Here is a 19,241-nt window from a genome sequence, read left to right as displayed (position 1 = left end):
CACGCCTCTGCCCGCTTGCGTTGTGTTGATCCTCTAGCCGAACCGATACATACGATCCCCCACCAAGTCAAGAACTCTCCGCCGCCCCCTCCACTTCTCGCTCCTCTTCCCTTCGGTCTCCGCCTTGGGTACGAAGCAGACATACACATCAAAACACACACACACACGCGCGCGCCTCCTTTAGATTGGTATAAACTCATACAGTTGAGACGACACCCTCCCTTCCCTTTCCTCTCTCTCTCTCTCCCCTTTACCTTCTCGATCTCGAGACACGCACGCGTACACACACGCAGACGTCCCTCCGTAACTCGCACGGGCGCGTGTTGCATTATGCGTGTGTAGCGAAGATAAAGAGCGTTAAAGAATTCAAAAGACCGCCGCCCCTCTCCCTCCTTCCTTCCTTCCTTGTCATGTTTTCTGTGGAATGTGTGGTATGCCAGGTTATTGTTGACCGCTTCCTTATAGCTTCTCGACTGCGTCTTGTATATTTCGTTCCTGTGTGTGTGTGTGTGTGTGTGTGGTGTGTCGACGCCATTTCTCTGTTTGAAATCTCCCCGTCCCTCTCTTTCTTGTATTCATTCTCGATTTCTTTTTTCGCAGTCCTTCCTACACTGCTGTCTTTTCCCTTCCTCGAGATCTGAAGGCGATCACTTTTCACCGCCGTGCATTTTCTAGTCGCCGTCATTGCCCTCCCCTCCCGTCTCTCTCACCTCTCGCTGGGTGCGATATCAGTGGGCCAACTTGTATCTCAAGTGAGCTGCGCCTTTCGAGCACACAGACGCACGTACTGCGGGAGAGGAGTAGAGTTGCTATAGTCTCGACACATACACAACCAGTCCTCGCCGCCGCCCCCGCCTCCCCCCTTCCGTGTCTTCTCTTTACTTTCCCACCTTGGTTCTTTTTCGCAAGGATTGCATACGTCTGAGTGTGTGTGTGTGTGTGTGTGAGCAGCCCCCCCCCCTCCCCCTTCCCTCTCCCTTTCTCTCTCTCTCTCGTTGTGCGGCTCCCCTGTACTGTGGGACGCACTGCCAGCCAGTGCTAGCGAAAAAGAGGGCGGGAAAGTACACCGAGTCGCCTTTGCTGTCCCGCTTCCATCACGGCTGTCGGTGCGCTCTGCTGCGTTCGGCGTGAGTCTGCGTGCTCTTTCCTTTTGGTTTTGCGTATTCAAGCGAATGCTGTCCTCCACTGACTCGCCGCGGGCGCACACGTCGCCGACAGAGAGCCGCGCTGCGCCTAACGACCCCATTGAGGCTGATACCGCGTCTCTGACGCGTCGCGAGAGTCTTCTCCCGCAGCTGGCACCCTCCTGCGCCATCACCCCGCTGCAAGGGGGCGCGGCGTCACCAAGAACGCTCAGCTGCAGCCGTGCTAGCAGTGGGACACACTTAAATGAAGCAGACGCGTCGCATTCGCAGTACCCACTGTCGCCCAACGCCCTTTCTACGCAGCTCACCCCAAGCACCCCGGCGAAGCAGCGACTGCAATGTCGAGGCGCTCCTCCTCCATCGTTGCAGCAGCAGCTAAACCCAGCCCTTCCATCGTTAGCACGGCGCCTCTGGAACCAGTTCCCCGTACGCGAGCACCCTTCCCCTCCGCGAGACAAGAATGCGAGCGCTGTCGAAGTAGAGGAACGGGCCGCCGCGCAGTTTTCGATGCTGGGCATGTGTAGCGATGAAAATGTCGCCAATTCGCAGCTCTCGACGCTCCTCGGCTCGCCAACGCAGCGCAGCGAGAGCTCTCCTGCGCTTGAGCGGGTCGGCTCATCCCAGTCGTCGTTGTTTTCGACGCCGATGACGCGTCGTCTGCAGGGATTCATGACGAAGGAGTCCCCCGATTATCGGGCGCTGCCAGCCCCGCACACCTCACCACCGCCACTCGCCTTCAGCACGGCGGATCTGGCGAGTGTGAACAGCGACAAACGAATGTGGAATGTGTACAGGCGCCAGGATGGCTGGGTGAGGTCACCCAAGGCGGATTGCTGCGCCCCCACTTCCCGGCAGCTGCACCCCGGTGGCCATTACTCGGCCCCCGTCGCATCCCTTGCGCCGCCGCCAGTGCCACAGCAGGGCAAGATCTCTCCCCACGAGCCCACTCGTGCCGTTTCAGATCGCACCGCCAGCCGGTCCATTGGCCGCGAACGCGGCGGGTACACACACTCCATGGCGCGCTTCCCATCTGTGTCACCTGCCGCTACTCCCTTTCGGGACCTCGACCAGCACCTTCCATCGGAGTCAGCATTGTTCCCCACCAGCTCGAGCGAGGGCGGGCCTCACAGGTGCACCGTCTCGCCTGCAAAGCCACTGTCACAGATGAGAGAAAGCAAGTCACGCAACACCGGCCGTAGTCCATCTTCCCATGCAAAGGGTGGTGCACGCCACTTTTCCAGCTCTGTAGAGAGAACATCGGTGTCCAAGGAGCTGTCAGCTCTCGATCACGACGTCGTTTGTGCCTCAAGTGAGGCAACCACGTCGTCGCGGCGACGCGGCCGTCGCCGCTACAGTGCCAGCACGAGCCCCCTGCATGATGGGGACTACATCGGCGATGCCTTGACAGCGTCGGCAGATCAGCGGATGTTTCTGCAGATTAAGAGGCAGCCGCAACTCTGGCCCTCTGACAGCATTGGCCGCCGTTTCAGCAACGCCGCCATCGGGAGCACAGCCCGCCGGGGCGTGAGGCGCAGCAGCAGCAGCCACACGGCAGATCAAGGAGGCCGGTCAGATTCCTCCATGCCTCTCTCAGCTGTGATGGGGGTAATTCCACGTGAGGATTTTGCTCACCGCTTACGTGGCGATAGTATGCAGAGCCTCTCCTCTCTTCCGCAACTACATCAACAGCCGCTGCAGCAACTTCCTGCTTCTTCCTCCGCCCCCCCGTTACCGCAGACCAGAACTCTCATGGCGAGTATCATGCGCGACCACGCGCCGTGTTCTTTGCTCAAACCGCTGGAGCTGACCCCGGCAGCGATGGAGCGATCGCCGGAGCGGCGCGAGAGTGCAGAAGTGCTGGTGGACTCTTGCTGCTACACTCCGTCAATCTTCGTCGTCGAGCAGCAGCAGCAGCAGCAGCAGCAGCAGGGGCCGCTTCTGTCGACCTCGCTGATGGACCGACCGGCGGAGCACAGCAGTGCCAGTGTACAAGAGCGTGGCTCTTTCGGTCACCGCGTCAGCCTCTGCAGTCGGCACCGCAGGTCCGTAGCCAACGACTCCATCTCCACGGCTGGCAGCAGCAGCAACGTGAGCAGGCGGTGCAGCTGCAGCTTTGCGCCACCGGCACCCGCGCACGCGAATGTGGAGTCGTCTATGTCCTTGAAGGTACCCGCACTATCACCGCCGCCGTGGACGCCTAGAGAGGCGCTGTACTGGATGCGAAATCGGCTCACGCTGCAGGAGCAGGAAGAGATGCTGGGGTGTGACGTGGTATATTACTGCGGGCCTCCCGTGCAACCGCGCACGGCGTGCGGGGTAACAGACCGCGCAACACCTCCGCCTTCAATCCACCACACCTCGGAGGAGACTGTAAGCGTCAGCAGCCCTCCGAAAAACAAGGAGGAAGTAGTATCTTTCACCGCCCCCTCTTCCTCGTACTTCCCGATCACCCTAGGCATGCACATATGCTTCCGCTACGAGGTGCTGGAGGTGCTGGGGATCGGCACGTTCAGCATCGTTGTGCGCGCCGTCGACCACGCAGCCTCGCCTCTCTCCCCTGAGCGGCACTGTGCGTTGAAGCTGATTCGGCGCGAGTTGCTCTACCAGAAAGCAGCACAGGCAGAGTGGGCCATCTGCGAGCAACTGAAGGAGTGCTGCGCAGCGATGCGCCCCTGCAGTGGAAGCACCTTTAAGGAGGACGCAAGCGGGGGCACCGCCGACTATCGGGCCGGGGCATCATCGGTGCATCGCAAGCCCTCCGCATCGTTGCCGCCAGCGTTGCCTTGGCTGTCCATGGCGGACCAGCGCACGCTGCTCTTCGGCTCGGTGCTCACCCCACGCAGCCGCTTTGAGTACCGCGGCTACCACGTCATTGTCTTTCCTCTCCTCGGCTTCAGCGTGCGCGATGTGGTGGAGCTGCGACGCGAGTCGCGAGAAGCGAAGGCTGACCACGCCGTAAGCGCGTCCTCTTCCCTGCTGCCCGCTAGCACGCCACCCTCGCAGGCTGGCGACCAAGCGGCGGTGGCATTACCGACCGAGGTCGTCGGCAGCGTTCTCGCGCAGCTCGCACATGCCCTTCACTTCATGCACCACTGCGCGCACGTCCTCCACGGCGACATCAAGCCGGAGAACATCGTATTTGTGGATCGTTCTGTGAGCGGCCGCAGCAGCAGCAGCATCAACGGCCATCTTGCCGAGTGTGGTGGTGCTGCGAGCCAACAACCCCCGCCGCGCCCGCCTTCGCAGCAGCCGCTGCTCCAAGCCCCGCTCCCGCACAGTGGTGATGCCGCTGCACTCCCCACCCCGCCCAACATGCATCCTTTCCATCGGCTGTGCCTCAGTTTCCCGTCGTCGTCGCTCTCAAACACAGCCGCGCCTGCGCCTCCCGTCACGCACAGCGGCACTGGGCCCCGCCGCTCTCATGCGACTGAATACCTGGAGGGGCATTCCAGCGCAGACGTTGGCGACCGTGGAAGTCCCAGCAGCAGCACGTCGACGTACTCCTCGTCTCTGCCGTGTCTGACGGCCCCGCACCCGCCTCCGCGGAACACTGAAATCGCCGACGGCCCTGACAGAGGCGCCACGATTATGAGCTGTGGCTACCGTGTGCAGCACCTCGGTAGCGAAGTGGCGAGCAGCTCCCAGCAGCGTCCCTCCGGCGGTGATCTTCTCGATCAGTGCATCACCGATGGTGCCTCGGCCTCGCTTGCAGGACGCTCGCTCTGTATGACAGGCAGTCGCACTGGTATTCTCACTCCCTCGCCGCACTCGACGTCAACGGGCGCAGGATTCGTGGAGGGGTCGGTGGGGTATGGGGCAGCGTGCACGACCCTTAGCGAGGCGCCGCGCTGCAGTAGCGGGAGCAGCCGAGAGGTAAGTCCTAGCTACACAACCCGCTCAGGTCAGGACAGTGGCGGTGGCGATGAGGTAAGCAGCATCGTCACACCCTCGGCCCTCACTCGGCTGACTTACGCGCTGCCTCACGCAATGGCTGCATCAACAGCTGTAACGACCTCGTCGCGGATTGCCCTCATCGACCTTGGCCACGCTCATCACATCCTCCCTGGTACCACCGCCACCGCCTTCCCTCTTCAGTCACCGTCCTACCGCTGCCCTGAGATGTCTCTGCGGCTGCCGTACACCACCGCCATCGACATGTGGTCGGTCGGGTGCGTCCTCTACGAGCTCCACACGGGTCACGCCCTCTTCCCCGATGTTTGCGACGACGCGACGATGCTGCGGTCGGCGGTGCGGGTACTTGGGATGCCAGACGCAGCCTTTCTCACTACTGTGAAGGCCTGCTGGAGGCAGTATAAACAGCACAAAGCAAGCACAGTCAGGGCGGCCGCGCGCGCGCAGGGCAATGTGACCTCATCGGACACCGGTTCACAGAAGGTGCAGCTGCACTTGCGTCAGGCACACTCGCAAGAGCCGCGGCTAGCTGTAGATGGCGAGGACGTGAACCCAAACGAGGAGACCGTCATTGTGGAGCGGTGCTGGCGCGAGTTCATCCAGGTGCTGAACGATGCCGCAGGACACCAGCGAGAACACGAGCGACGTCTCAAGGGCCAACAAGAGTCGAGCACGCCACCAGTCATGGAGAACTCCCAGCGAAGCCCGAGGGAAGCAGGCTTGCCTCTCCCAAACGGCAGCGGTTGCACGACTACGTGGGAGACAGAGGAACAACTGGCGCTGTTGAAGGTGATGTTCCCCGGTGGACAAGTTCACGAGTCCGATCAGTGTTTCTCCTTGCCAAGCAAGTGTGACTGGCATCGGTATGCGTGGGTGGACTTCTTGCTGGGTTGCCTCTACTGGGACGCTGGGGAGCGGCTCACAGCGACGGAGGCGCAGGCCCACCCGTATCTCGCACCCAACTTCTCTCCTGAAGTGACCGCCCACGACACTGCTGCATCGTCGGGGATGGACAGAAAGGACGCAGTGGATGATACAACGATGAGCGCCTCCGGTATCTCCGCTGCCTCTAGTGCTGCCGTTGTGGGAAGGGTAGTGGCCCCCACCATACGCCCCACGCACTGCTCGGGGCTCCACTACCTCCGGCGCCACCCTCTGACGGCTCGCCTCCTCGATTCAGCGGGAGAGACGACCAGTCGGCCCAGCAGCCCACATGGCAGCCACTCCACCGCCAGTGACGACACAGCACCGCTCTTGGCACCGCTCCTGATGAGCCCTTCTGCCATTGTGCTGTTCGATCTCCCCTCTAGCAGCCGTACGGCACCGTCAGCGCGCATGTGGGAAGAGCATCAGCAGCATCTGTCTCACTGCTACGACTCGGCTCTGGACATTCACTCCATGTTACAGACCCCGGCCAAGCGACTGACTCTGTCACCGTATCACAACAGCGACCACCGCCGCAACCGCCTCGACGGCACGGAAAGCTACCCGCTCCGCGTCGTCTTCTCGGAAAGCGACCAAGGAACGGAGAGTTCCGTCGTGGTTTCTGCCGAGTCGTCCGTGCGCGGCAACCTCGCCGGCACGCAAAAGCCACGCAACGACAATCAGACTGCAGCAGTGATGGTGCTGCCTCTCAACTGAGACGGGCTCTCGTGGCCAAGCAACGATAACGGAAGACGACGACGACGAGGCCACCTGCCGTCTGTTGCACCTCACGCACATGTGCACGCGCGAGTCTCTTTCTGCTATAGCTTGTCTACGTATGTACAACAATGCGGAACACACGAATAATAATGATAATAGAGACACATTGAAAGCAATCAAACAAAGGGGAGAGAGAGGGGAGAACCCCCCCCCCCACACACACACACCGATGTATCCCCTACCTCGGCTCTTTCTCTCTCTCTCTCTCGCCGTGTGCGTGTTTTGCGCGGGTGTCCCCGTGTCTTGTTTGTATCCACCGTCTCTCTTCCTCTTACGCCGTTTGTCTCGCTTTCTGTGTGTGAGAGCGTGTGTCGCTGTTTTTTAGCCATCCCCCCCCCTCCCCCTTCTCTTGTCTCGTTTTGGTAGTGGTCCTAGTAGGCGATGACGGTCTTGGTGGTGGTGGTGGTGATGATGGTCACGTGTTTTGGGTGCCTCCTCTGATCTTTCTCTTTGGTGTGCTCTTTCCTTTCGTTGTGCTTGCCCTCATGCGTTGCAGGTCGGACTGCGCCCATTAGCCACATACACACACGCACACTTTCTCTCTCTCCCCCTTTTCATTGTGCTCGATGTACCCCGAAACCTCTGTCTATCCTTTGCTTACAATACCTTCTGGATGGCCTCTGTATACGTTCCACTGGTCATGGTTGTCGTCGCCGGCGTGTGTCTCTATGTATGCATGTTTGCGTATGTGGGCGTGTGTGTTGGTTGACATGCGTGCGGTGCGTGTCATGTTCGCCTTGTTTTTTTTTTGGGGGGGGGGGTTGCCTTCGTATGTGTTGGCCTCTTTCTTGCTTTCTATTCGATGTTTGTTGCCGCTGGAAACCAAGACGGTGAAGTGAAGTGTCGCCTCATCGTCCCTCTGTCTCCCCCTCTCACTCTCTCTCTCCCCATGCCCCTCTGTGCGTGTGCGTGCGTGTGTGTTTAAGGCTCTCTTCTCTCTTTTTTGGTCTTAAGCAGCATTCACACACACACACACACACACACACGCATCGACAAGCGAAGCATTCGCAAGCAACCAAACAAGAAGCAGGCGATGCGGAGGTGATATGAGGGAGGAACATGGATCGGCAACTGCTGCCGCAGCTCTCCTCTTGCTCGGCACCTCGTCTCCCTCTCTCTCTCGTGGAAACCCCCGCCGACACGTGTCCGGTGCCGTTGCGCGCCACGCCAGTCCCTCTTTCCTGTCTTTTCAGCTCTCCCTCCTTCTCTCTGCTTTGTTGCTTGCGCCTACGATGCGCCTCCACCACCCCACCTCATCGGCCACCTACACACCCGAAAAGACACACGCTCTGACCGTGGCAACGTCCCCCCCCTCCTCCCTCGCTTGCTCAGCTCCCTTCGACTCCGCGTGAACGCTGCAATAGCTACCCCGCACAATGCACCAAGAGCATATCCAGCGGCTTACCTCACACGACGCCGCCGTGCTGCGTGCCAGCCACGAGTTTCCGACCTTTACAGACGCGTTTGCCCGCGTCGCACAGGTCGGACTGCCAGAGCTCGAGGCGAAAGTTGGCAGGATTCCCTCTTATAGTGTGAATGGTGCCTCGCACGGCGTGGCGGTGTCGCTCTGTCTCCCAGCACTCGCGTGGGACATCACACGAACATGCGTTCTGCCCGTCACGGACGAGGTGCGACGAAGGACAGAGGCGGAGGCAGTGGGTGATGTCGCAATCTCAGGAGCAGCAGGCGGCACGGCGAAGCGAAATTACGCCGCGCTACGACCTGGTGGACTCGAGCTCTTTGGCCGCCTGGCCGCCATCTGCGCTGATGTCTCCGTGAGTGTCTGCCTGGAAGTGGTGGAAAGCGCCGCGGCGCAAGGCGACGGTGGTGTCGCCGCGTGCCTGTCGGACGAGTCGCCGCTCTGCCTCCTTGTGCGGCCCCTTGTGCCGGAGACGCGGTGGCACTGTGGCCAGCAGATACCCCTCGCTGAGAAGCACGTGCGCGGGCATCCGCATACGAGCCGAAACCCTTCATGTCGTAATGGTGGTGTTTGCTCTTCTTCTCGCGACTGTCTCCTGGATATTAGTGGCAGAACAAGGGAACAACGCAATCTCATGCGTCTGGTCACCGTGTGTCGAGTACGCGGACTGTTCTATAACCTGCCAGTGCGCCAGGCCCCTTATGTGGGACTGGTCGGCACCTGTAGCTACGGCGTTCTCATCGGCAGCAGCAGCGGCGGTGACGACGCTGCGTGGAAGACTGCGAGTGAACGCGATCGGGGGGGGCTCTTTCGCCGCCGCACCTTGTGGGCCTGCAAGTCGGCGTCTGCCATGCGGGCACGGCGGGAAGAGCAGCAGCACCTCGTGGCGGTTATGTTCCAGACCGCGGTGTGTGCGTTGCTGGCGCCGCTGTATCTGACCGCCAGACCTCTCGACGCAAGCGGAGGCAGAGACGCGTCGCTCGCCCGGTGCTCTTTCCCGACGCAGGGTCCCTCTGCCTTCTCTGCAAAGTTGATCGTCGAGTATGACTTCTGCGGAGACGCGGACGCTGCCCGACGTGCGCCAGCTGAGACACTCCCGTTGCGCCCTCTTTCGCTCTGTACACCGCTTCGCTGCGCCTCTGCACCGCGCACAGGTTGTGATAACAGTGGCATGCACCCTGACTCCGTAGCGGCGGCGGGACTGCGCGTGAATCGGCACGGCTTGTACAGCGGCGCTCTCCGGGTGCGTCAAGCATCACGAGAGGTGGACATTGGCGGAAGGGCGGGACGCCGACTCACACGCGGCGAGGCGACGGCGCGTCGTCTGTGTCACGCATTCGGCATCCAGATGCCAGACCCCTCATCTGCGTCGTCACCGTCTGCCACCCGCGCGGAGGCGCGTGCGCGACGATTCTGGTCGTCTTCTGCGGCCGCCGCGAGCTGCGAAGGCGGTGCATGGACCCCGGAGGAGACGGCGGCAGAGGGAGTGCTGACAGAGGTAGTGGTGCGGCCTGGACACTTTGCGGTTCTCTTCAGCACCCCTCCCCCGCTTGGCGTGAGCGCCTTCCCTGCCCGCCAGGCACCGAGCGCGGCAGGGAGCCTCAGTTTTTCGCCGCTTCCTGAGCACCACATGACCTTCTTGATGATACTTGTACGAGATGGTCAAGCGCATCCTCCAGAAGACGATGGCTGTCGCGGAAGATCAATTCCTCCGTCTTCAGCGTTGTGTCTGACGCCTTGCCGTGTGCTGGAACCTACGCACTGGGCCTACGGCATTGTCACTACCAACGCTCATCGACATCTCCACGGCGCACACCCGCTGCCAGGGGGGCCGATCTCAGCAGCAGCGGTCCCAGTGTTTGTGTTTGTTGACAGTGCGTACGTCCCTGCCCGTATCTCCGAGGCCCGGCAGCGGGCCCGACACGGAGATACGGCACAGCAGTCCTTTGTGCAGCTCTACGACGAAGCACTGCGCCGCCTCACCAGCAGTTTGCGCGGGTGCGAGAGTCAGGATGCTCCCCTCGAGGGTGACGAAAAGGTTCTGCCGGCCCAAACAACTCCTCCGCACACGACCACGCCGGATGTGCAGCAGCAGCCCTCTTCCGTTGTACACCATGTGCTTGCAAAGCAGGAAGCTGCGGAGGTGCAGTCACGAGTGCGATATCTCTGTCAACGGGTGCTAGAGGCCGCTGGCGTTCCTGGGACGCAGTCGTACGTGCCAGCACTGCCCTCGAAAAGGCGGAGCTCTTCGACCGCGTCTTCGGAGGGTGTGGTTGGTCGCACTGGAGCTCTGCATCATGTGCAGCTCAACCCCTCCTCGCTGCTGTGGTTGAGCGCTACCGGTCGCGGAGTCAACCCCACGGCAACTGCGCCGCGTCGCACCCCCGTCACCCTCGACCGCAACCTGCACCGCATCACCAGAGAGGAAGAGGAGGAGCAGGCCGCATTGCGCTCTCGCCCTCCTCTGGAAACAGCGCCATCCTCTCGCGAGGCGTCTGCCACTGCACATCACTCACCGGCTGTTCAGGCCTCCAACACGGAGGAAGGGCTGACGCGAATGCGACACCTCCTGGACACGGGGCGTGGGAGTGTGCTACGTCGATTGCCCCGCGCCTGCGCGGCACCGTGTCCATGGATGCCAGAGAGGGGAGTCAACAGAGGTGACGAAAGCAGTGGCTTTGATGCGGCCGAAGGTGCCACAGCAACTGTCTTGGCCGATGCCATACCACCCATCACCACTGCCTTCTCAGCGGGTGTGTCGGTGCTCCAGTGGGCGCGAAAGTTTCTGATCATTGCTTCCCCTACCATCCCCCAGCCTGCGTCCAAGCCACGCTGTGGCCCTGCAGCAGTGCTTCCTCGAGGCCCAGTATGCCGTTCTCAACCACACGCATTGCAGTGGTGGGTCGCGGATCAGCACGCGGTGCACGAGCGGGTGCGGCTGGAGTTCTTTCTCTGCTTTGCTGACACCTACGTGTGCCATCCCGAGCTGCAGCGTGGCGCGGGGCGCGCCGCGAGTGAGTGCTTGATCGCCGGGAGTGGCACAGTCTCGGAATGCGTGCCTTGTAACTCCTTGTCGCTGAGCACCCACGCACGGAAGGCACTCGAGCGTCGGTGCCGCGTTGCACAGCTGCTGTGGTCGCACGCAGTCACTGGCGCTGCATGTTCGCCGAGTGCGTCTTCGGCGGCGGCGTCATTCTCTGTGTCCCTGCCGGCCGAGTGGCGTCTGCGTGTGACCGTCGTGGAGGCACATCTGCGTCAGTGGGGATGGCGGTTCCATCACGAACCTGTAGCAGCCGTGCACCGAGGAGAGATGCAGTGCAGCAGAGCCGTTGCCTGTGCCAGCGGCGTGCGTGTTGGCCAGCCCGCATATTCACGCACACGGCCCACACTGGCCACGGCGATTGTGGCATGGCCGTGCTTGAAGGTTGAGGGGGTCGTTCGCCATGTCACTTCTATGCAAGCGCTGCGGCAAACGGTGGAGGAGCTGGAGGCGGTGGGTGCCGCAGCGACTGCCGCATTTGACAACGCCTTCGTGCCTCCGGAGTCTGCTCTCACTGACCCCGTTTCTTTATGCTGCCGCGGTCTGGGGCCATCACGGGTGCCGCGCTCCTCGCCGCCGTGTCCGCTGCTCATTCCCTCGGTGTTTCTCGACTTCTTTATCTCCCGCTCCTGTCGTGGGGCCATCATGTTCGGCGACGTTCTTCGCCCCACGGCGGCGCGCTCTATGGTAGCGGCGCTGGAGTGTGTCGAGCAGTACTACGTGTGCTCGCACGGCCGCCCTTCCTTCACCCACCTCACCCCTGCACACTAGCGGGGAGCGGAGGTTCGCGCGTGCCTTCCGTTCTGTGGAATTGTTGCCTCTGCTCTACTCATGTCTGCTACGTCAGCCAGAAGGCTGATCCAATACGACGAGGCGACAGGCAATCAAGCCAGCGCGCAAGCACCACTGGCCTCATCGCAGCCGTCCCTACCTTTCCTCCTCGCTCACCCCCTACCCCCCTCCCCCCACCCCTGCGTCGAGGGAGGAGAAAGTGCAGCGTTCGGGCACGAGACAGAACAGGGGACCGGTGGATTGCATGCATTGACTTTCATGTCGTGCTGCACATACACGGGGCTGATGCGCCTCCTTACCGATTGGTGGCCATGGGACGCTGCCTCCTTCCCCCTCGCCCGCCCCCCACTCCTATACTCCATACCTTGTCTCCTCTTTCACGGTACACACGCATAGACGGACTTCAACGCGCAGGAGCGAGAGAAAGAAAGGGCGGAAGACAAGGCGGGGGACGTGAAGCACATCCGCACACGCGTACGCCCACACATCCACCCCTCTCCCACACATAGACATACACACAAGACAACACCCCCGCTATAGAGCCCTCTCTATCAGTCGTCTCGCTTTCCACGCAGAATGCGCACATGCACACACGCGTCCCTCTTCACCCGATCTAAGTCGCGTTATTCATCGCTTCAACACACCTACACAGTTCAAGCCACAGCTCGCCTGCTGAACAAGTGAGCCGCGTCCAGCCTCCCACAGACACACACACGCAGATGGACACCGCCTCAGCCGCTGCGCCAAGCCCACCCCCACGGCTCCGTGATGCTGTGAAGGCGGAGCCGAGCACAGAAGACGAGCGTGGGCAGCAGCTGCAGCAGTTGTCTCGCCATCAAGACGTCGCTTCTTCGGCGTCCGCGTTGGAGTTTCTCGCGCTGTGGCGACCCTCCGCGGTGTCGTCGTCTCGACATGCTGCCGCGCTCACTAGCGCGAAACAAGTCGAAGAGGTGAAAAGGGCACAGTTGTCTTCGTCTCCTCCCCCGTCGTCCGAGCTGGCTGCACCGACGCATGTCTACGACCCGCGCCTGGGCACTCTGTCCATCGGATCGGTGGTATTTGCACCCTATCGCGTGTGCAGTGAACGCCCGGTGCGCGGTGGCTTGTCGGCGTGTGTGACCGGCGACACTGTCAGCGGGTCTCCGGTCACTGCAGCGGCGCCGCACCAGCTGATGCCACCACCGCGCCCTCCCTATCGCTTACATTATGCGCTCGCCGAGGTGACGGGTATTCAAGTGATGGCCGGTACTGTCACCGTGTCTTTCCTCTTCACGGATCCAGGCATCGACGACGAGGCTGTGTCGATGTACGAATGCGTGCCGTGCCCTCCAGCATGTCTCTCACGGTGGCTTCTCGAGGAAAACAGCCCTTCACCACAACACTGCTCTCTGCTGGAGCGCGTCTTGCACGTCACTCCGCCGGAGGGACCTCTCCCGGTGAATGACATCTACAGGGCCCTCCAAGCGGCATCCCCCAAGCTCGCCTCTGCACCGGGTTTATCACCGTTGCTGGTTCAGCGGCAGCGGCAACGAGAGCGTTGCGTGGCACGGCTCCGTCAACTCTACTGCCTCAGCGATGACGACGACGAGCAGCCGCACACCACGATGGCACACAACTCCAGAGGTGTGGCACAAGGCGCATCAGGGGAAGACATGGCAGCGAAGCCTGTCGCACTCGAACCCACCGCCGCAACGGCCGCTCCCTCCTCGGTCGCGTGGCGATTTCTGTCGACTGCTACTACTGAAAAGGTGGCTTTGACGGTCGGCAGCGCGGGGACAACGACTCTTGCCGCGTCAGCCGCCACCATGTTTGCCCGCTACGTCGCCCCGACCAGCGTGCATGCCTTTTTCTCCGGCATCTTCCAGGAGGTGAACGCGTGCATGGAGCATCACTGCAGCCGTCACCGCCGCCATTCGCTCACAGACCCCACGACAGAGCCTCTCTCCTCTCTCGGTCGGCGGCTTCGTCGCGGCGTCGCTGCTGCCAACGCCGCGTCCCCACCGCCGCTCGTCCTCGTCATCTTCGACAGCTACGCCACGCTGCGTCGCTTTCACGTCTTCATGTCGGTGCGCGGCCACGTCGTGCAGCTGCTCGACGGTACCCACGTAGGCAGAGCTCTCCCATCGCCGCGAACGTCGCACGCGTTCGGAGCTCAGTGCAAGATCTGGCTGTGCATGCTGCGCGATGACACCGGAGAAGAGAGTGTGGAAGAGGAGGCGAAGAAGGAGGATGGTTTCTCAATCACCAGGGCCAGTGCTGGTGAAGAGAGCGTGGAGGTGGCGCAGGCAGTGGCACTCATGGAAGCGCAGCTGCGCTGTTTGCTCGCAGCTGCGCCGCCCGTCGATGCGCTTGTCAGCTTCAAGGAGCACGTCACGCAGCAGCAAGTCACGAAGAGCCGTCGGTCGGCTACGCTGCATCAGCACGTCACAGCGGAGGCGGTGCTGCAGCGACTTATGCCGCACCTCGGAGCAGACCGCCTGGAGTGTGTTCTGCAGGACGTCCCGGCACCGCCGCCGCGGCCAACGCCAGTAGGCAACAACGCAGCTGCTTCCTCTTCAGGGACGACGCAGCCCCCGCCATCCACGGCACCCGCCACTACCGTTGTCAAGGTGTCCGGTGCCGTCTTCGGCGACAACAAGATTCTCGTTCCGTGCAGCCCCGAGCAACTGACCCTGCTCTCCACCGTGTTGACGAGCACCCCTGTAGCGGTGAGTCGGAAAACAGGTGATGGCGGCGCTGCTGAGGGAGGCGGTGAAACCGCCGGGCAGCGCAAGTGTTCTCCTACCAAGAAGGCTAATCGGAAACGTCCGCGAGTGACGGAGACGGCAGACTCCTCGTCGGCGACGGCTGTAGCAAGAGCGCAGGCGCTGACCCCGGCCCTGCTAGAGAGGATCGCCCTTGGCAGCTTCACAGACGCTGCGGCAGCGACGCTTTTTGATGTTTTCGCAGACGCCACGGCGGTCGTGATGAGGGCGCCTGGCCCCTCCTCCGAGGATCTACCTGCGACCGCCGGCGACGCGCACCGCGGCAGCAGTGATGGAAGCGGTGCCGCAGAGGTACTAAGCAGCATCGAGGACCTTTACGAGAAGTGGTGCGTCGACCCGTCGCGGTTCGGTGAAGCGTTCCCGGTGTTCGCGGCGGTGTACGCACTCGTGGCGGACGTCTTCGCCAGCGTAAGTCGCTTCCGTGCCGACAGACCACGTAGTGCTAGTGAGTGGGACGCCGGCATCGGCGACGACGGGCCGCGGCGGCTCTCCAGTGAGCCACTGGAGTCTGCCCCGTCACTTGAACAGGCCACAGAGATGAAAGCCTCGGCAGTGACGCAGAGGCGCTTACCGACGCCGTCGCCTCCCAATGAACTCCCTCGCGGCCGCCTCGGTGCGCTCCTTGGTGCTCTCCCCCGCATCGCGCTAGTGCTCCCACGCGGCAACCCCACCCAACACCCCAACCTCAGCACACAGCAGTATCTTCGCACGCTCCGCGCCTTCTTTTCGCCCTGGGCGGTGCACGAGGTCACCTCCCCGGCCGCTTCTGTGGCCATCAGCTGCGCGGCGCCGGTGCTGTGGCACCAGCGCGGCGGTCTTCTCCTCCTTTTTTGCGACGAGGCCACCACGCAGCTTGGTGCCTTGCAGGACGAGGCGGACGTCGTGATTGCGTGTGGCAAGGCGGCGGCGGCGTGGGTAGCAGCGAATAGTGCGACGAAGGCCAGTAGCGGAGACAGTTGCAACGTTGCTGCCGCTGGCCCGCTGCTGTTCGCCGTCATCTCAGAGGCGGAGGTGGTGGCGCCGACAGACCAACTCACCCACCTGTGGCTTCCCATCACTCTTGCTTCACCGACCTGCATGGGAGGGGGCCACGCGCCTGCTGACGTGTCGACCTCAGCGGACGGGCTCGAGCGGTGCAGTGAGTGGCCGGCAATGTCGAAGGAGGAGACGTCACGCACCGAGCTAGAGGAAATGTGGAAGCTCCTCGTTGCAATGGTAAGCGCAGATGGGAGCGTCAACGTGTCTGCACGCCCGTCGTCGCCACTACTGCGGCAAGACCAACAACAACATGGCCAGACCTTGCGCAGCACCGGCGCGGCTGCCCGCCGACTTCACCAAGTCGAGGTGCTGCCCAGAACCCTGCGGCAAGCCGTGGTGCTCTGGCGCCACCTCCAGGCCGCTGAACCCGCTATGTGCGGTTGGCAACGCCAAAGATGTGCGTCACCATCCGAGCTCGACAGTGAAGGGCCGTGGGGCACGCTGCAGGCAGTCGTGAAGGAAATGGCGCTGGGCTGCGTCACGGCAACCCCAGTTCGTATGACGGACGTGACCCTCCTACGCGGCAGCGATGACAGCGCGTGAGCCGCCAAGGGGAGTGGCGTGCGCCATGTTGCGAAAGGACCAGGCTTCGCATTATTTGAAGACGGCGGTGCGGACACTTGTGTCCCTCGCGCCTCCGCTCCGTCTTGAGGTGCGAACATGTGCGGGTGCGTGCGCAGTGATGTGTCTGCCTCTGCAGCGGTGTCTCTGTTTGGTTTTGTATGCTGGCAAATGCGCCGAATCATCGAGACGCGTGAGCGCCGTGTCCTGGTGCGTAGATGCCTCATCCAGGTAGGAGCACTCTTCTACACCAAGAAGGTGCGCAGTAACGAGGAGAAAAAAGGCGAGTGAAGCGAAACACAGCGACAGGGAAACTGATAAGTGCATGCATAATCGGGTGCCACCGCCGCCTTGTCCGGTGGCTGCCCCCCCCCCTCCTCCTCCTCCCCTCCCACTTCTTTGCTCGCTCTGTACACCTCCGCTTCTCTTTCTGCGTGCTTGCGGGCTGCGGCGGCAATAGTGACGGCATCCCCCGCCACCCGCCCCCCCCCCTTCACCATCCACCCTCTGGATACGCACGCACGCAGACATCTTGTGGACGCCAAGCACCACCCCGTCCTTCAGTCGCACGTTGTTTGGATTCGCGTCTTTTCCTGCCGCCTTTGATGTGAGCTCCCATTGTGATGGGCCCTTGTGTTTTCCTTTGTTGCTGTCTCCCTCTGCCTTACGCCTCATCGTTCTCTTAGAAGTTCTCCATACCGATAAGCCCCCCCCCCTCTCCTCCGTCCGTCCGTCCCTCTCTCTGTGTCTGCGTGTGTAGGCAACAATGTCGGCGTCCACTACGGAGCTGTTCACCAACCAGGGCACCCTCTATCAGTACGCCGGGGAGGAAGGCGAGCACCCTTACTACAAACCCCTCGGCGACGTGGACAGCTTCACCATCTCCCTGCTGAAGCACAAGAAGACGGCAGGCACTGCCGGCAGTAACAACAGCTGTGTGGAGTACCTCATCGCCGTGGCCGAAGACGGGGAGAAGGTCTTTGAGCAACCCATCGGCGTGGACCTTCAGCTCTCTTACTCCGCCCCAACCGCGTCCGTGCACTGGCCAGCGATCATCGATGAAGAACTTGAGACTGTTGCCTTCCGCTTCGCCGCTCCCGCGGCGCATGTCGCGCAGGTGACGGCACAGTTGCGCATGCAGCAGTTTGTGGAGCTGTACAACCGCTGTACCTACAGCCTCCTCACCGGTTACGACGAGGTGGACCCGGAGGACGAGTGGTACCAGTACCTCGGCGCCGCCACCACGCACGAGGTCTGTAACGAAGATGCCACGGAGCCCGTGTTCGAGTTCGACCCAAGCCAGTTGGCGAAGGCGAGCACCGGTGCCGGCAATATTTGCGCCGCGGAGTCGCTACAGTTTAACCGCGTCCTCGTTGTCAAGAAGAGCAACGAGGAGGCTAGTCTGGAGCTGCAGGCGCTGCCGCAGACGGAGCGAGGCTTTGACCGGGCTGCCATGGAGAAGCTCGTCGTGCGCGGCGTTGACGGCACCTCCACGGGAACTCTCCTGGAGAACGGCGACGTCACCATGCTGCTCTTCGGCGGCTGCAGCGCGGCGGTGCAGCAATTAGACCTCGCACGCGGCACTGTGGTGCAGGAGTACAAGCCAGCGGATCTGCCCGTGCAGAGTGTGGCCTATGCGAACCACACAGCGGCGAACTCTGGCTCCGTCTACACGTGCCTCGGCCGCAATGTTGCCTTCAACATCGACGTCCGCATGGACCCCCGCAGCTGTGTCGTGATGGAGGATGGGAAACAGCCGACAGACTACGCCTTGCCGTCGCTGCGGAAGGACTTCACTTGCCACGCTACCTCGCAGAACGGCTACCTCGTCATCGGTGATGGGTCCGGGAACATCCGACTCTACACCGGCCCGCCCGGCGCGCGCAAGCCAGCCGGTGGGTACTTCCCAAAAACTGCCAAGACGCTGCTGGACACCAAGGTACCGATCGTTGACATCGACGTCACAGCCGACGGCCAGTATATCGTCGCGACCTCCACCTCGTTTCTGCTGTTCATCGAGACCAAGTACGTGGACAGCAACGACAAGGAGTCGACAGGGTTTCAGACTCGGATGGGCGCGAGAAAGCCACAGCCCATCCTCCTCCAGCCGTCCCCGGAGCAAACACTGCGCATGGGTGGGGCAAGCGCGGTGCACTTCCAAAGCGCGAAGTTCGACCGCTTTCCGGGCACCAAGGAGCTGTGCGTGACCGCCAGCTGCGGGGACTACCTCCTGACGTGGTCGCTGCGCGCGATTGAGTCGTCGCAGCAGAGCGGCCGCGCCGTGGTGAACTCCGCCGTGGCGGTAGGGAAGACCGTGTTGTCGACCTCTGCAAACCGTGCCTCGCACGTCGGCTTCCTTACCGGCAACGACGTCGGGGTCGTACCCGTGCATGAAGCGAAGAAGGAGGTGAGTCGGACGTGGACATGGGGGACCGAGTAGGGTTGGCGGCGACGGCTGCACTTGCACCTCTGTGCATCTGGCTGGCAAGGCTTGGCCCCCCCCCCCGTAGCGCTGCCGGAACCCCCCCCCATCCTGACGGCCCGCATCGATTCCCCTCCATACAAGCGCACACAAACGCGACCACGCGCGTGTTGTGGGGAAGGCATGCTTGGGGGCAACAGAACGCTAACAACCAACTCTCGCTCGTTCGCTGACTCTCGGCACCCACACGCCTGCTCTCCTGCTCTGCGCCGGCAAGCAAGTGGGCGCGAGTCCCTGCGGACAGCATATTCAATACCGTCCTTGGTGTACTTCATTCATTCACGTCCGCACGCATTCCTTGCGACACAGCGGTGCGACGAGATCGGGTGGACGATGGGGCCCGCCCTTCCTGTTGCCGTGTTGGCCGCGGATGGGCGACGGT

General features: G+C 62.2%; 4 protein-coding genes across 4 annotated transcripts; all 4 read left to right on the top strand.

Annotated features, from left to right (window-relative positions):
* Positions 1-1,652: 1,652 nt before the first annotated feature.
* Positions 1,653-6,698, top strand: LMJF_17_0670 (putative protein kinase; the record flags this gene model as incomplete). The annotated part of the gene is made up of 1 exon (XM_001682277.1): positions 1,653-6,698. The coding sequence occupies one exon, from the start codon at positions 1,653-1,655 to the stop codon at positions 6,696-6,698; it is 5,046 nt and encodes a 1,681-aa protein (XP_001682329.1).
* A 1,439-nt stretch (positions 6,699-8,137) lies between these two features.
* LMJF_17_0660 (conserved hypothetical protein) lies at positions 8,138-11,992 on the top strand (the record flags this gene model as incomplete). Its single annotated transcript, XM_001682276.1, has 1 exon — positions 8,138-11,992. The coding sequence occupies one exon, from the start codon at positions 8,138-8,140 to the stop codon at positions 11,990-11,992; it is 3,855 nt and encodes a 1,284-aa protein (XP_001682328.1).
* Positions 11,993-12,732: 740 nt separating this feature from the next.
* LMJF_17_0650 (conserved hypothetical protein) lies at positions 12,733-16,359 on the top strand (the record flags this gene model as incomplete). The annotated part of the gene is made up of 1 exon (XM_001682275.1): positions 12,733-16,359. One exon carries the CDS (start codon positions 12,733-12,735, stop codon positions 16,357-16,359), a length of 3,627 nt encoding a protein of 1,208 aa, XP_001682327.1.
* A 784-nt stretch (positions 16,360-17,143) lies between these two features.
* On the top strand, positions 17,144-18,817 carry LMJF_17_0640 (conserved hypothetical protein; the record flags this gene model as incomplete). The annotated part of the gene is made up of 1 exon (XM_001682274.1): positions 17,144-18,817. One exon carries the CDS (start codon positions 17,144-17,146, stop codon positions 18,815-18,817), a length of 1,674 nt encoding a protein of 557 aa, XP_001682326.1.
* Positions 18,818-19,241: the final 424 nt, after the last annotated feature.

This window comes from Leishmania major, chromosome 17, assembly GCF_000002725.2.
Source record: "Leishmania major strain Friedlin complete genome, chromosome 17".
Taxonomy (NCBI): Eukaryota; Euglenozoa; class Kinetoplastea; order Trypanosomatida; family Trypanosomatidae; genus Leishmania; species Leishmania major.
The sequence above is the reverse complement of the archived record's forward strand: the minus strand, read 5'-3'. Positions and strand labels throughout refer to the sequence as shown.